General features: G+C 35.7%; 1 protein-coding gene across 1 annotated transcript in view; it reads left to right on the top strand.

The window, feature by feature from the left end:
• The window catches only part of HCN1 (hyperpolarization activated cyclic nucleotide gated potassium channel 1), a 407,076-nt gene that overhangs the window by 296,386 nt on the left and 93,684 nt on the right, over positions 1–17,006 (top strand). Inside the window, exon 5 of the mRNA XM_030814040.1 lies at positions 13,305–13,451. Coding sequence (XP_030669900.1) covers positions 13,305–13,451 — 147 coding nt within the window. The remainder of the gene's footprint in view (positions 1–13,304; positions 13,452–17,006) is intronic.

Genomic DNA, 17,006 nt, shown 5'->3' with positions numbered 1-17,006 from the left:
GAAGTAGATTAGTGATATTTAAACAATGTCCTGTTTTAAGCTATTACTGTTTTTAATGCATTTGCATATATATACAGGGCTTACATAATAATTTATCATCTATCACTAAAAGCTTAAAAAATTTGTTGGGGCTGTGGGAAAAGGACATTAGGAATATATTATTTCTTAAAAATCACTTAACTGTTTATTGCAGATAGTGAATATATCTTCCCAATGGAATGGAGGTTAAACATAATCAAATTTCCTTTTTTTATTGAAGAATTACCACACACACACAACATACAAAGAAGAGAATGTACACACATACACACACGCACACACACACACAAATGCTATAATGTAACAACAATCAATGCACCCACATTTTCAAAATATTTGCATCATTTTAATGACCCAAACTTATCTAAATTATTGCTCTAAAAGCTGCAATCTTTGATAGCCTAGTAGATTTAGCCCTGGCGTGAAATAATATCTCTAGATTTATGCTAATTGGCTTTATAATTTATGAAGCATTATGTCCTTAATCATCTAATTTTAAGAAAGTAAATGGGAGGTCATTTAAGTTAAAATTTAACAAACTAAGTTATGGATCCTTCAACTACTTAAGGCATATTACCTGCCCTTGAGGAAAAGAAAAGTAGGTATTTTATGACAACAAATAGGTGTCTGACTTGCTTGTTTCTACTGTACCATTAGAAGTTTTTTAAAAAAAAATAAGTAAAACAATATGGAGATTCTCAAAGAACTAAAAATAGAACTACCATTCAACCCAGTAATCTCACTGCTTGGTATCTACCCAAAAAGAAATAAATAATTGTATAAAAAAGACATCTGCACTCATATATTTACCACAGCGCTATTCACAATGACAAAGTCATAGAACCAACATAAGTATCCACCAACAGTTGAATGGATAAAGAAAATGTGGGTATATGTGTATGGAATACTACACAGCCATAAAAAAATAATTTAATCATGTCCTTTGCAGCAAAATGGAGTTTGAAGCCATTATTATAAGTGAAATACCTCAGAGGCAGAAAATCAAATATCATATGTTCTCACTTATAAATGTGAGCTAAACAATGGGTACATATGGACATAAAGATAGAGATAATAGTCTTTGGGGACTCCAAAAGGGTGGAGAATGGGAGGTGGCTGAGGGTTGAAAATTTACCTATTGAGTACTATGTTCAGTATTTTGGTGATGGGTACATTAGGAGCCCAATCACCACCATTATGCATGTAATACCCATATAACAAACAAACACATGAATTCCCTAAATCTAACATGAAAAATAAAAAGTATGCAAAAGAGTTTAAATGCTTTACATATATTTGATCATATGAAAAAAATGGCACTTTTATTTTTAAAAAGGACTTCAAAGCTTGTTCTCGACAAAGACTAAACAATATGTTTGACAATAAACAATATTTTAGAACATATTAATTAATCAATTATTGAACACCTTCAGGAAGCTTATGGTCTGCAAAGAACACAGGTAATTTCAGTAGAAATTGTGATAGTGTGAAAAGAGCCAATGCATGGGAAATACTTGATGTTATAGGAGAATAAATAGCTCATCTAATCTAATCTAAATCTCAACTACTGTAATTCTCTTACAACCAGCATTAGCATCAGCTAGAATCCTGTTAGAAATACTAAAATTTCAGCTTCAACCTCATGCATACTGAACGTGAAGCTTCATGTTAACAAGATTCTCATATTATTTTAATTTACATTAACGTTTAAGACAAGCATTAGGGAAAATTACTCAGAGAAAGTGGCATTAAAAATTAACTCCCAAATGACAAGATGGTTAGTTTGTGAAAATTCAAAGTAAAATACATTGGAAACAGAGAAATGAGTGTACCCAAAACCAAGTCTGTAGCCTAGGCTGCAGGTTGGATAGAGAAGACATGCAGGAGAAAAGAAGATAATTTCAATTTTGCTTTTGATGTGCTCATGAAACATGCTGTAAGGGTAGATGTTTAAAGGGAAGACAGGCTTACGAGTCGAGATCAGGGATTTGTTCTCTGCTGGACCATTGACTTGAGGATAGGTGGTATATTGATAGTAACTGAAGTCATGTGAATGGGAAGGATTGCCCAAGGAAAATGTGTAAGGTGAAAAGAAAAGGCGGCCTTGGGCATAGTCTTTGGAAATACCAACTATTAAAAGATGCCAACAAATGAGACTGTAAAGAGCAGCCAAAGAAGAAACAGGAAAGCCAGAACCATATGTGGATGGAGAAGCCACAGGAAAAGATGTCTTAGGAGGAAGGGCTCAGTTTGTAATACTGTCTTAGTTTGGAATCTCCTAGTAGCAGAACCTAATAAAAGAATTTGGGGTGGGTAATTTACTGAGGAAGAATTTTAAGAATCAGGATTAGGAAACAGGAGTAGTAAGACCACGAGTATTAGCCCATTTTTACGCTGCTGTTAAAGACATACCCGAGACTGGGAAGAAAAAGAGATTTCATTGGACTTACAGTTCCACATGGCTGAGAAGGCTTCAGAATCACGGCAGGAGGAGAAAGGCACTTCTTATTTGGTGACAGCAAAAGAAAATGAGGAGGAAGCAAAAGTGGAAACCCCTGATAAACCCGTCAGATCTGGTGAGACTTATTCACTATCACAAGAATAGCACAGGAAAAACTGGCCCCCATAATTTAATTACCACCCCCTGGGTCCCTCCTACAACATATGGGAATTCTAAGAGATATAATTCAAGTTGAGATTTGAATGTGGACACAGCCAAACAATATCACCATGAAAAAGGGAAATCTAATGAAGGATATATTATTGAGGTTTTTTTTAGTTATAGACAATTGGGGCTTAGTCCTACTGACACTCTCTGAGGAACTATGTAGGATGAACCTCATGCTTGTTTCTCTGAAGGATAGGGGCTGTTATTAATCTGGAGACTCAAGTCCCTCATTGGTTGAACATTGCCTTATGTGATGTAACCTACACCTCTCCTCACCCCCCAAAAAGTCCATGCAACTCTAGGTTGAGCTGAACAAGTTTTCTAGAGTTTCCAGAGAGCCCTGATGCAAAAACCCTGAGATGGACTTTCCACCATCGGTACCGTTGAGGTCAGAGGTGGGTCAGCTTACAAGGATAGACATGTTGTATGGGACATCAATAGTGTTAACCACTGGTGTTCAGTACTATTCAGATAACAAATAAATATATAATATATACCTATATATAAAATATGTATAGGTATATATTATACATATTCAGATCACAAATATGTATATATATATTTGTGAAATATCTAATTAAGTATCATGGTAGTAATCAGGAAATAATGGAAATGCAAGAGTATTATTAGTGAAATAGAAGGAATGGAAGCTATAATCAAAGGTTTCAATGAGAAGTAGAAAGTTAGATAATGAAAGTAGACCACACATTCAAGAAACTGGAGAGAAGAAAAATAGGATGGTAAGTAGAGGGCTACTTGTGATCAGTAGAGAGTCATTTTTTGATGACAAGAATATCATGCAGCAAATAAGAGCACAGTCTGAAGCCATATTCCCTAGATTCAAATCCTGGCTTCAGCACTAATTAGCTGTGTAACTTTATGCAAGTTATTTAAATTCTCTGTGCCTCAATTTCATTATCTGTAAAATGAAGATAGCAATCTCATACTGTTGTTATGAGGATTAAGTAGGTAAATACGAGTAAAAGGTTTAGTTGAGTGCCAAGAAAAAAGCATTTAATATCCGAGGGTTAGATATGATTACGATTTTAATTATTGTAACACGGGTGGAAGAGTAGCTTTAAATGGAATGAGAAACACTTCTTTCATTGTTTATAAGAATAAAGACAGAAGGAGAAAAAATAGATTTCTCTTTAAATGAGTTAGTAGATATTCTTAAGTAAAAGCTTCTATTTCTTTTTGAAATTCTATGTAAAGTCATCTTCTGTGAGTGAAAGAAACTGTTGAGGGAAGGAAATAGGAAAGTTGAGACAGCATAAAATGCTTTAAATGGTCCAATTTAAAAAAACGGAAGAGTGATTGAGTTAACCATGGTAGGCATGTTATATCAGTCCATACTCTTGTTCAATTAAGGGCCAGATCATTTCCCCACACATACATACACACACACACACACACACACACACACACACACACACACCAAGCAAAACTGTAGTAATAAAGTTTAAAGTCATTTAGAGCAGGAAAACTAAAGGATTTTAAAAATATTCAAGCACACATTTAGCTGTATTACAATGGTTATAATGATTGTTTCTACTTCTACCAATCATCTAACTTTTGACTTTTATTCCATAATTACAAATAAATTAACATACTAAAGATGTTTTAGATGGACAATTTACTTGCTTAGTAATCAAGGACTTTCTTCCAATTGCTAAATACACTAAAGTCTCATCATCACTGTTTTCTTCAATTACATGCTTAGTTAAATCTTAAATAGTGTTAAATTGACTTTTCAAAAACAATGCTCAACTTGGCCATTATCAAATAAAAACATAATAATAATAATTGATAAATGAAAAACTATGTAGTGTAAATAACTTCCAAGTTCTTTTGAATCCTGCATTTTTACGTAGATGAAAGTATAGTTTCTTGTGAAATATCTGAATGGATAGCTAAGCTCCATAACCAAGAAAGCAAATGGCTATTTATATTGGAAGAGATTATTCTGGATGGAAGAATAACACGCTTTACTTGTAATATTTTCTACAAATATTTTAAAATTACATTAGACTGGGGCCAGGCACGGTGGCTCATACCTGTAGTCCCAGCACTTCGGGAGGCCAAGGCAGGAGGATCACTTGAAGTCAGGAATTCAAGACCAGTCTAACCAACGTGGTGAAACCCCGTCTCTACTGAAAACGCAAAATTAGTTGGGCGTGGTGGTGCAGGCCTGTAATCCCAGCCACAGCTGAGGCAGGAGAATCACTAGAACCCAGGAGGCCCAGGTTGCAGTGACCAGCCTGACCAACATGGTGAAACCCCATCTCTACTGAAAGTACAAAATTAGCTGGGCGTGGTGGTGCACGCCTATAATCTCAGCTACAGCTGAGGCAGGAGAATCGCTAGAACCGGGGAGGCTGAGGTTGCGGTGAGCCAAGATCATGCCATTGCACTCCAGCCTGAGCAACAAGAGTGAAACTCCATCTCAGAGAAAAACAAATAAGATAAAATAAAATAATAAAATAAAAATAAAATAAAATAACATTCAGTTGGAATTTTGACTGTTTTCCATGCAAAGTAGATACATATTTTATTTCAAAAAAGCTTTTGCATATCTTGAGAGCTAAATAATTCATTATTCCATAGAAAAATCTATGTTTTGTTACCCAGCTTTCCAAAAAAGGAAATATAAAATGAAGATAAAATAGGAGTATCTGACTCAAACTTCTGCTAAAAAGCAAACAAATCTCTAAACCATCTGCTTTCCTTCATTTGTGATTTTCCTTTAGTTTTTTTCCATTCATTTTATTGAACACCAAATTCAGGAAGATTTCATGTTATTTTTATGATTATATGACTTACTATGTAAAGACTATGCAACTTATAACTTTGTCATAAAATAACCAGTGACACATATTTACTAAGAAAAAAATTATAAAAGATATGCATTGAAGATGTTGCTGTGTTTATAGCATAGTTCTTGAAAACGGTTCAATCTTGCTGCAAAAATTATAGAAACAATGCTTGTTAAATGAATTAGCATATTACCCAGCTTTTCTATATATATGAATTTATGTATTTTTAAATGTAGGATAATAAAGAGAAATTATGGCTTCAATTGCTGTGTAAATAGCTGGCAATACTGGAATTTTTCTTGGTAAAAATTAAGATAGATTAGTCATAAGCCCCATGATGATTTACTTAAACATAAAAAAGTTAAAAAGAAAGTTGATTGTTGGTCTTTGAAGAGCAAACAATTTTAAATATTTTATTATTATTTATTATTTGTCAAATTACATTTAAAACACCTGTAGTCACTGGAATATAAAATTTATACTTTTTTTATTCTATAAGAAAAATATCACTTCACAAACCATTTTAGCATTGCTGTGTTTATATTGAGAATGAGACATATATTTTTATTCAACTGGATTTTTAACCTGTTTGCTTTTTAATGATATTTCTGATAATTACCATTTATTATTTATTATTTGTCACATAACACACATGCAGTATCACTACTAATTTTCACAGCACCCAGTATGTTAGATATTATCATTTCAAATTGACGTATAAAAAACTGAAAAACTGAAAGGTAACTAAATATATATATATACTCAAAGTCAAAAGTCAAGAATATATTGTAGATTAAACACTGACACCACTGGTTCCAGCACCCATGGAGTTTTACAATGCCAATAAAACTTAATGTGGTCAATTAAGATACTCAGATATTTTTAAATTGATACTCAGATATGTGTAAACACCCTTGAAATTGTAACACATTTTCATGCGTGTTTATTTTGGCAGATGAAGGTCTATACCTTTCATCCGATGCTGTAGGTTGTCCTAGAAATAAAGTTTAAAGAAGCTGTATTTCAGCTAGTGTAGCCTACTTTCAAACAGCTAGTTAATGTAGCATTTATGATTTATTTGAACATGGAAATTAGTTCCATCACTCACCAAAAAGTCTTTTGCCTTTTAAAAAAAAGTATTAACTTTTGTTTCACAAAAATAGTAGTTGATGTGTATTGATGCCAATGTACATATAGATACCTCACAGGCAGGACTCTACTGTGGGCATGTGCTACACTGTAAAATTATCTTGAGATATTATAAATCAAGTGATATATATATATATATTTTTTGATGCTTCCTGAAAGTAAAAAGTTAACTTCTTATAGGCAGTGTTTTATAGATTTGAGACATGGGGTTAGAATCACGAACTTAAAGTTCCATCTGATTTAATGAGTAATTATTAATAATTTGCTATTTTTCAATTTGTGTGATTTGCTCCTCTAACACAACGGGAAGTACAACTTCTTATCCCTGTCTTCCAGGAAGGTGAAGCGTATAAAATTATTCCTGAAGACCTGTAATTTGACTCTATAACACAAACTGGTAATAGATTAATAGGAAAAAAGGGCATACAAATTTATTATCTGCACATGTATGTACAGGAGTCACACAAAATGTGAAAACTCAAAGAAATGCCTAATCATTGATGCTTTTATACCATCTTGGGGTTACAGAAAGAATAGGGGCTTATGGCATGGCAAGACAGATTGTCAGAGGTAGAGCAGAAGAAGAAAGGCATGGAGTAAAGGCAATCTTGTGCAAATGTACAGGTAGCAGCCCTCAGAAAGAATAGGTGATAGTCTATGGTAAATGTTTCTCTGTCAGATCTTAAAAGGTGTCAGACTCTGTTAATCTTTCCTAGACATGGACAAGGGGGGCCTCAGGAAAAGCCTGCTTGCATCTGTTGTTTATTTCACTTTATTTCCTCCACAGATGTGAATCTCCTCCACAAAAGGCAACTTTGTAGGGCTCTTCCTGTCTGCAGGCCCTCTGAACAGCCATCTCAAAATATGTTAAAGAGGTATATTTTGGGGTGAAATATTTTTAGTTTCCTTTAGGGGTGACAATTAGATTAACATTTTAAAAAGATGTCTCTGTCTGAATCATGGAAAATGAGTTAGAGTTGGAGAAAGACATGTATAAATAGGTACAGCAAATGTAGTTAAGAAGCTGGTCATGAGTGGAAGGAGAGAGGGTAGCTTTGACCAGAATGGTGATGCAGAGAAATGGAAAATTATTGAAACTTTTGGTAGGTAAAACTTACATAATTTGGTGATGTCTTAAGGATTGGGATGAAGGATTAGGAGATAAACCAAGGTGTTTCAGTTTTATAAATAAGGGTATCATTTCATGGATATAAAAACAATATAAATGTGATTTAAAAGTTCTTTAGATTTCTTACATTTGCCGTGCCTTCTATTCCCTTCAATTATTCTTCTAGTTCTCACCTCATAGACAGATCATGATGGTTATTACACTTATCATTTCCATTGCCACTTCTATTTTCCATTATCTTCTCTCTTAGTCCATTTTTCTGTTGCTAAAAAGGAAAACCTAAGATCGGGTAATTAATAAAGAAGAAAGGTTATTTGGCTCACGATTCTGATGGCTGGAAAGTTCAAGTTTGGGCATCAGTATTGGTGTGGGCCTCAGGCTGCTTCCACTCATGGCAGAAAGTGAAGGGGAGCAGGAGTACGCACAGACCATATGGTGAGAAAGGAAGCAAGAGGGAGAGAGAGGGGGGAGAGGTGCCAGAATCTTTTTATCGTCAAGCTCTCTAGGGAACTAATAGAGTGAGAATTCACTCACGCCTGAGGGAGGGCATAATCTTAGTTCTTGAGGGATCCACCCCTATGACCCAAACACCTTCCAATAGGACCCACCTACAACACTGGGGATAAAATCTCAACATGAAGTTTGGAGAATCCTATCCAAACCACAGCACAAATCATTACAGTCTGCTTTGTAACATGATCCCTACTCCTAACATACACACATAGGGAAAGGTCACCAAAGACATTACTGAAACTAAATCTAGAGGGTAATTTTCAATTCACATTTAGACATGTCACATATTTTGGAGAATAAAAGCAGCCTAAAAATCATTTTTAAAAATCTCATATTAGTGTATTTTTAAACTAAAAATATTAAAAGTACAGAAATAAATGATCAATGAAAAGGAGGAGGAATTAAAAATGTTTTCTAAGAATTTCAGAAAACGTTCTAGAATGTAGGGGAAATGTTGGGGAAATATAGAAAAAAATGTAGGGAATGCAGAGAAAGGTAGGAGAAAATGCAGAGACTAAATACATTAAATAAAGATAAGAAACAAATCAAATCCAGCATAGAAGATCAAATTCAGATCCAAAGCCTCAACATCCAACTAGAGGAGTTCAACCTAGAATTCTATATGGAGTCAACTTTGAGAGTTTAATAAAGCCAATTTCAGACATGGAAAGATTCAGAAAACAGACAATCTTTCTTAGTTGTTTCCTTGGGGATTTTTTCCAGCAACATGAATAAATAAACCAAAAGAGAGACATGGCATTTAGAAATATTGAGCCAAACCAAGGATGTTGTAAAGAGAAGTTCTACAGGAAAATCTGTGAAGAAAAAACTCAAGGTCTATCTAGTGGGATAAGGAGGCTAGAAAAAAATAATACTAAATGAAGGCAAATTACACAAGAAATAAATGTGATCAGCAATTGCAGGATTAACAAATCCATTGGACGAACCAGTCTTGTTAATCCACTGAGGAGCAAGAAAGGAAATGTCATCAAATACTCACACCATTTGGCTTTGTGGTAAATATTTACACGGCCAGAGTAATGTTAACACTTTATGAGTTTGCAAGTTTCAATTACAGGAACAAAGTTATAATCTACCTTTACATTGTAACATTAGAAATGACAGAAGTCATCAAATGAAAGTGAAGGGGGGAGTTTTTTTACTTTCACCTGGTAAAGTATCTTAGAGTTATCTGAACAAGAAATAATAGTAAACATGGTGCATAAAGGTACAAAGCAACTAAGGTAAGAATTAACACTAGTGACACAGCTATAGCATGAGAAAGGAAGCTTTGGGGTACTATAAGTGGCAAAACACCATTTTATGACAGTTAGTTTATAAACAATGCCTGTAATTATCTATATAAGAAATGGAAACAAGCATATTGCTTAGTGATATGGATTAAACACCTTTTAACATGGAAAATTGAGACTCTTGGGTTTGAAACTGGATCCTTGCTGCATTTTATAAACACTCTTGTTAGATCTCATTTTTAATAATCATGTACATGCCTACTTTTATAAATTTTTATAATTATACAGAAACTTTTAAAAATAAAAATATATTAGAATTTTAAGTGGTAATTATTTTATAGTCTCTTTAGATCTGATGGAATAAACTTTTGATCTTATGTTTCCAAAGAATTGTATTGGCATCCATGCTTTTCAAAAATCTATTTGTCTGTGACTACTAAATGTATTAAGTCATATTTTGCATATAGTATATTACTAAAACTATTAGAAAGTTTGCCATTTTATCATTTTTTGACTTTGCCAACTTACGCATTACTTGTAACATCTAGTTTATTTCACGGTCTGACTACCACTACTGAGTGTCTTTTTCAAAGAATAGTTTGTTATTTTTATTCACATCACATGGAAGTGCTATTTTCGTACATTATTGCAAGTCTTGTTAGGTGTGGGAGAAACAGACAAAAAGAAAAAGCTCCTGTTTTTAATGTGTTGTATTCTAACAGAGATTACTACCTAATTTCCAAATTCACTGGCCACTGTTCAGTACCTGTTTTCTTAGAACAGATTCCTTTTGACCACACCCCCTGTGAAACTTAATTCTTCTTTGGATTCTCTAATCGTGTTTTTCTGATTCTGCTCTCACATCTTGGCAGGTATTAACAGTACCCTTAATTCATCAACCTCCTGGCTCAGCTGATTTTAAAACATAAGTTCCACTTTTTAGCCTTTTCTCCTCATTTGACACATCCTCCCTTAGTGACTTCTTAGTCACTGATGATGTATATATTTTCTTCTCTGAGTGCCTGACCTACATAGAGGCATTAGGATGTGCTGTGGGCATCTTAAACTTAACTTGCTGAAAACTAAATTTACTTTGTTTCCCCCACGCTCACTCAAGCATGCTTCCTTATGTCCTAAGATAACACAGTACTTGGCATATAGCAGCGATTATGAAATTTTTGTGTATGAAGGACCTGTTAAAACACATACTGCTGTGTCCCAAATGTAGAGTTTCTGATTCAGTAGGTCTGGAGTGGAGACTGTGAATGTGTATTTCTAAAGAATTCCCAAGTGCTATTGGTGGTTTGGCAACCGCACCTTGAGAACTACTGACATACAATAATCATTTAATGTTTGCTAGATCGATAGTTACTAAGAGTCAATGAATGCTTAAAACAGTAATATAGATTCAAAATTCAAACTTAATTTGAATAAATGATAAGAAATAGTCATATAACTTTATAGGGACAACTGGAAAACATCATTCTCAGTAAACTATTCCAAGGACAAAAAACCAAACACCGCATGTTCTCACTCATAGGTGGGAATTGAACAATGAGAACTCATGGACACAGGAAGGGGAACATCACACTCCGGGGACTGTTGTGGGGTGGGGGGAGGGGGGAGGGACAGCATTAGGAGATATACCTAATGCTAAATGACGAGCTAATGGGTGCAGCAAACCAACACGGCACATGGATACATATGTAACAAACCTGCACATTGTGCACATGTACCCTAAAACCTAAAGTATAATAATAAAAAATAATGATAATAATAATAACTTTAAAATTTTAGTTCAAAAGTAAAAAGATCATTTAGTCAAATACTCTCTTACTGTTTATTCATAAATGAGATCTGGAAGGGTTAAATGACTTGTGTGAGGAAAAACAATTAGATTCAATCAACCCCGAGCTTCATAAAAATAAAATAACTATATATGTAACATTTGTTCTTAGCTACAAAAGGATTAATTTTCCAGATTCAGAGATAGAGATAGAGCAGATTATATTTCCCTAGATTAGTAAGTCTTTGCATACAAGCACTAAATTCCCAAAAATGAATAAAATACTACTAAGTTTCAGTGCTGCTCTTCATATTTCTGAGATGCATGGAAAAGAAAGTAGAAATGAAGATCTCAATGTGTCAGTTAAGGATTCAGATTCTCACCCCTCCAAGTAGTGTTTGAGCAAGCAAGTTACTTCAGAGAGATGTACATAGGCCTTCAGGCTTTAAATAGTTTGATGGACAGTCTGGTTATCAAAAGAATTCTCATGACAAAGTGGTATTTCCTTTGAGGGGACTAGTGTTCAAAAGGGAGGGAATGTTCAAACAATATAATTTTTTTTGCAAAATGAAAGTATGTCAGAAAAAATGAAGAGATGCAATACAATGGGTTGCTGTTTCTCATTAGATAGGTGTATTATCAATTACCAAGTACAATTACAATAATTATGGGCAACGAGTCAGGAGATCTAGATCTAGTCAGAGCTGTGTTATCAAGAAAATATTTCAGAAAATCTTTTCCATATAAAATATATCAAATGTGTGTTACATGAGGAAAAATATTATTTTGACATCTTTATCCAGTTGTGTTACCAACTATTAAAATTTGTACTCGGTGCTGTCATCTGTACAATGAAACAAAATTTTTAAGACCTAATTAGTTTTTTTTTCAATGTGTGGTCTTATGACCCCCTGCATTTGAAACACCTAGGGATTGTTTCTCAAACTTTAAGGTGTATATCTATGCACGTGAGTCATCTGGAGACGTTTTTAAGATGCAAATTCTTATTCCATAGGTCTTGGATGAGGCTTGAAATTATTCTCTTCTAATAGGCACCCAGGTAATATCCATGCTTATATGGTCCTGTTTGACTATCAGGGATGCAGGGATGCTACTTACAAACAATCTCTCTCTCTCTCTCTCTGGGTGTGTGTGTGTGTGCATGCGCGCATGTGTGTATAAATGTAAATAGGCAGATATGTCAATAGAATCAATCTCTGGAATTAAGCCTGAAGATCAGCCTTCCAAAAAAGCAACGCCCTTCCCAGGTCTTAAAACAATCATAGTTGAGGCCTACTTGTTTAAATGAACTTCAGTGTCTAAGTTAACTTTCAGCTAAACAGTAATGTGGATCTAGTCTCACTGTGATATTCTCCTAAATCCTAAATTGGAAGCCTGCCATAGTCTCTTAGTTCTCAGTAATTTACAGGGCATCTGTGTTATTGAAGTATGTATGATCTGCAAATACCTGCCAAGCTCCCTGCCTGTCGATTCCAAATTTAATTGGATTCTGATCTTTTGCTAAAAAGCCTAAGATAAAACCTATTGTACCTATCCATAGGTATAAGATTTTTCTTAAAAATCGAGAGCCAAACAATTTCATACTTCTTTTAGAACTCGATTTAAAAAAATAGCATAACATTTTGTTTTTGCCCCATCACTGTCTTTTTTGTAGCTACTCCCTTAAGTTCACTCTTAACTCCCTTCATGCCTCCTCTCCACAGTATCTTAGTTCTTTCCAGGAAATGTGCACCTAAATAATATGCCTTATACATTATGTAACACAAAATAGGTACATTAGACCCAGGTACATTAGTTCCTTCATCTTAAAGGATTTCCTTTTTTTTGTAACTGAGTATTCAAATGTTATTGAATATAGCAAAACAAAATAATATGATTTCTCATACAGCCTAACAATGTTTTTTTTAATTTTATTTTCCCTTCCTTACAGTATAAGCAAGTGGAACAATACATGTCATTCCATAAGTTACCAGCTGATATGCGTCAGAAGATACATGATTACTATGAACACAGATACCAAGGCAAAATCTTTGATGAGGAAAATATCCTCAATGAACTCAATGATCCTCTGAGAGAGGTAAGATTTATTGTCCTCAGTATCCATAATACATGATCATTGTTTATTTTCTCTCTTCATGGAGAATCTTCTAGTCCCTGTTACTCTAAAAAAAACCTGAAACTTAATATGAAGATATTTTGTCCTTATCTTCTTTAGCTTCTCACCGATATAAGCTCTTAATTGTTGAAAAAAGTATTGGAAAATTGTTCTTCTATTTATGATTCTCAGAACTGTTCTCTTGTCTGTATTTCTAGCTCTTTAAAATTCCTTCTTGTGGCCTCATTGTCTATATCATCCCCAGTTTTCTCTCCCTCATTCTTATCAAACTGATTCTTCTTTTTGATTCCTATTCTTCCTCTCATCTTCACTTTCCTGGATCATCTCATGGACTCTGATAACAGAATGACTTGCTGTGAGCAGTTCATTTCCTAATATCTCATTAAAACACTTTGCAACATTAATAACCACCTCTTTGCTTTGCATCATCTTTCTGTTCCTCCCTAGAAATCTTCCTTCTTTCCACTAGAATATTCAGATCACTCCTGGACCAAAATAACTTGCTCTTGATTATTCATATTTCTTACACTGCTTTGCCCTCTCCTTTCTTTTACTGCAAATCTTCTCAAAAGATTTCTATGTACTCACTGAATTATGGTTTGGTCTTAGCTTCTTTACCAAAGTTGTTCATTTGAAAGTTGTCAGTGACCTGTCATGTTGAACTGTAGCTTCTACAATTCCCACATATCATGGGAGGGACCCCGTGGGAGGTAACTGAATCATGGGGATGGTTACCCCCATGCTGTGTTCTTGCTAGTGAGTAAGTTCTCATGAGATCTGATAATTATAAAAGGGGCTTTTATCCCTTTTGGATGACACTTCTTCTTTCTGCCACCAAGCGAAGAAGGACGTGTTTGCTTCCCCTTCTGCCATGATTGTAAGTTTCCTGAGGCCTCCCCAGCCATGCTGAACTGTGAGTCAAACAAACCTCTTTCCTTTATAAATTACTCATTTTCGAGTATGTCTTTATTAGCAGCATGAGAACAGGCTATTTCAGTAAACTGGTACAGAGTAGTTGGGCACTGCTTCAAAGATACCTGAAATTGTGGAAGCGACTTTGGAACTAGGTAACAGGCAGAGGTTGAAACAGTTTGGAGGGCTCAGAAGAAGAGAGTAAAATGTGGGAAAGTTTGGAACTTCCTAGAGACTTGTTAAATGGCTTTGACCAAAATGCTGCAAGTGCTATGGACAATAAAGTCCAGGCTGAGATGGTCTCAGATGGAGATGAGGATCTTGTTAGGAACTGGAGCAAAGGTGACTCTTGTTATGCTTTAGCAAAGAAACCGATGGCACTTTGCCCCTGCCATAGAGATCTTTGTGGAACTTTGAAGTTGAGAGAAATAATTTAGGGTATCTAGTAGAAAAAATTTCTAAGCAGCAAAGTGTTCAAAAGTTGGCAGAACTTAAAACTTTGAAATATTTCCAGCATGACCATGTAGTATAAAAGAAAAAGCCCACTTTCTGGGGAGAAATTCAAGCCTTCTGCAGCAATTTACATCAGCGACAAGGCGGTGGATGTTAATCACCAGGATAATGGAGAAAATATCCCCAGGGCATGTCAGAGACCTTCCCATCAGCCCCTCCCATCACAGACCTGGAGGTCTAGGAGGAAAAAATAGTTTCATGAACTGGGCCAACAGGCCGCCTGCTGTGTGCAGCCTGGGGACTTGGTGCCCTGCATCCCAGTTGTTCCAGCCATCTATAAAAGGAGCCAAGGTACAGCTCAGGCTGTGGCTTCAGAGGGTGCAAGCCCCAAGCCTTGGGATCTTCCACAGGTATTGAGCCTGTGGGGGGCACAAAAGTCAAGAATCGAGGTTTGGGAACCTCCACCTAGATTTCAGAGGATGTATGGAAATGCCTGGATGTCCAGGCAGAAGTTTGCTGCAGGGACAGGGCCCTCATGGAGAACCTCTGCTAGGGCAGTGTGGAAGGGAAATGTGAGGTCGGAACCCCCACAGGGAGTCCCCACTGGGGCACTGCCTAGTGGAGCTGTAAGAAGAGGGCCACCATCCTCCAGACCCCAGAATGGTCGATCCACCAACATCTTGCACCCTGCAACTGGAAAAACTGCAGATACTCAACGAATCCCAACCCATGAAAGCAGCTGGAAGATGGGCTGTACCCTGCAAAGCCACAGGGACAGAGCTGCCCAAGGCCATGCGAGCCCACCTCTTGCATCAGCATGCCCTGGATATGAGACATGGAGTCAAAGGAGGTTATTTTAGAGCTTTAAGATTTGATTGCCCTGCTTAATTTTGGATTTGCATGAGGCCTGTAGCCTCTTCATTTTGGCCAATTTCTCCCATTTGGAATAGTTGTATTTACCTGATGCCTATACCCTCATAGTACCTAGGAAGTAAGTAACTTGCTTTTGAGTTTGCAGGCTCATAGGCAGAAGAGACTTTCCTTGATTCAGATGACACTTCAGACTGTTAACTTTTGAGTTAATGCTGAAATGAATTAAGACTTTGGGGGATTGTTGGGAAGGAATTATTGGTTTGGAAATGTGAAGACATGAGATTTGGTAGGGGGCAGGAGTGGAATGATACAGTTTGGCTCTGTTCCCACCCAAATCTCATCTTGAATTGTAGCTCCCATAATCCCTACATGTCATGGGAGGTACGTGGTAGGAGGTAATTGAATCATGGGGCGGTTACCCCCATGCTGCTATTCTTGTGATAGTGAGTGAGTTCTCACAAGATCTGATGTTATTAAAAGGAGCTTCTTCCCCTTTTGCTCATCACTTCTCCTTGCTGCCATCTTGTGAAGAAGGACATGTTTGCTTCCCCTTTTACCATAAGTGTAAGTTTCCTGAGGCCTCCCCCACCATGCTGAACTGTGAGTCAAATAAAGCTCTTTTGTTTATAAACTACCTGGTCTCAGTTATGTCTTTATTAACAGCATGAGAATGTACTAATACACCTGTTAATTATAGATAATTTTTCTGAGCTGCTGGGACCACTTTTTATGCTGTTAACAAAACACAGTTTCTGAATCTCTCCCTATATATATATTTTTTTTTTTGTATTTTTTGGCTTCTTTAACACTGCAACATTTCTGAGCCATTGGATTTTCATTCTGTATCTTTGAATTTATTATCTTTTATTTATATTATCTCACGTTTCAATTCTATAAACTGTAGTTCTAAGTTCCTGCCTTAAACTTCATTTTCTTAAAAGCTAAATGATATCCCCTGCACCCACACATGTAGTAGGTTACATAATGAAGTCATTTTTCTTCCATCATTAAGCCATTTTATCTCTTAAAGTCTCTCTGTACATTGTTTAGTCATTCTCACAAGTTATTTGGAATGTAAAACTTTAGCCCTATTTTGCAGCTTTTCTTTCTGTGCTCTGTACATCCAATCATCAAATGCTGTCAATTAACTTTAGTAATACATCTCACACTCATGCCTTTGCTTCCTTTCCCACTGCCATTGTCCTAAACTAAAGCATCTCACATAGACTGTTTTCACTGTTCCCTCAGTTTGCCTTCCAGCATTTGATCTGATTTCTC

The sequence above is a fragment of the Nomascus leucogenys genome, chromosome 6 (genome assembly GCF_006542625.1).
Source record: "Nomascus leucogenys isolate Asia chromosome 6, Asia_NLE_v1, whole genome shotgun sequence".
In the NCBI taxonomy this organism is placed as follows: Eukaryota; Metazoa; Chordata; class Mammalia; order Primates; family Hylobatidae; genus Nomascus; species Nomascus leucogenys.
The sequence above is the reverse complement of the archived record's forward strand: the minus strand, read 5'-3'. Positions and strand labels throughout refer to the sequence as shown.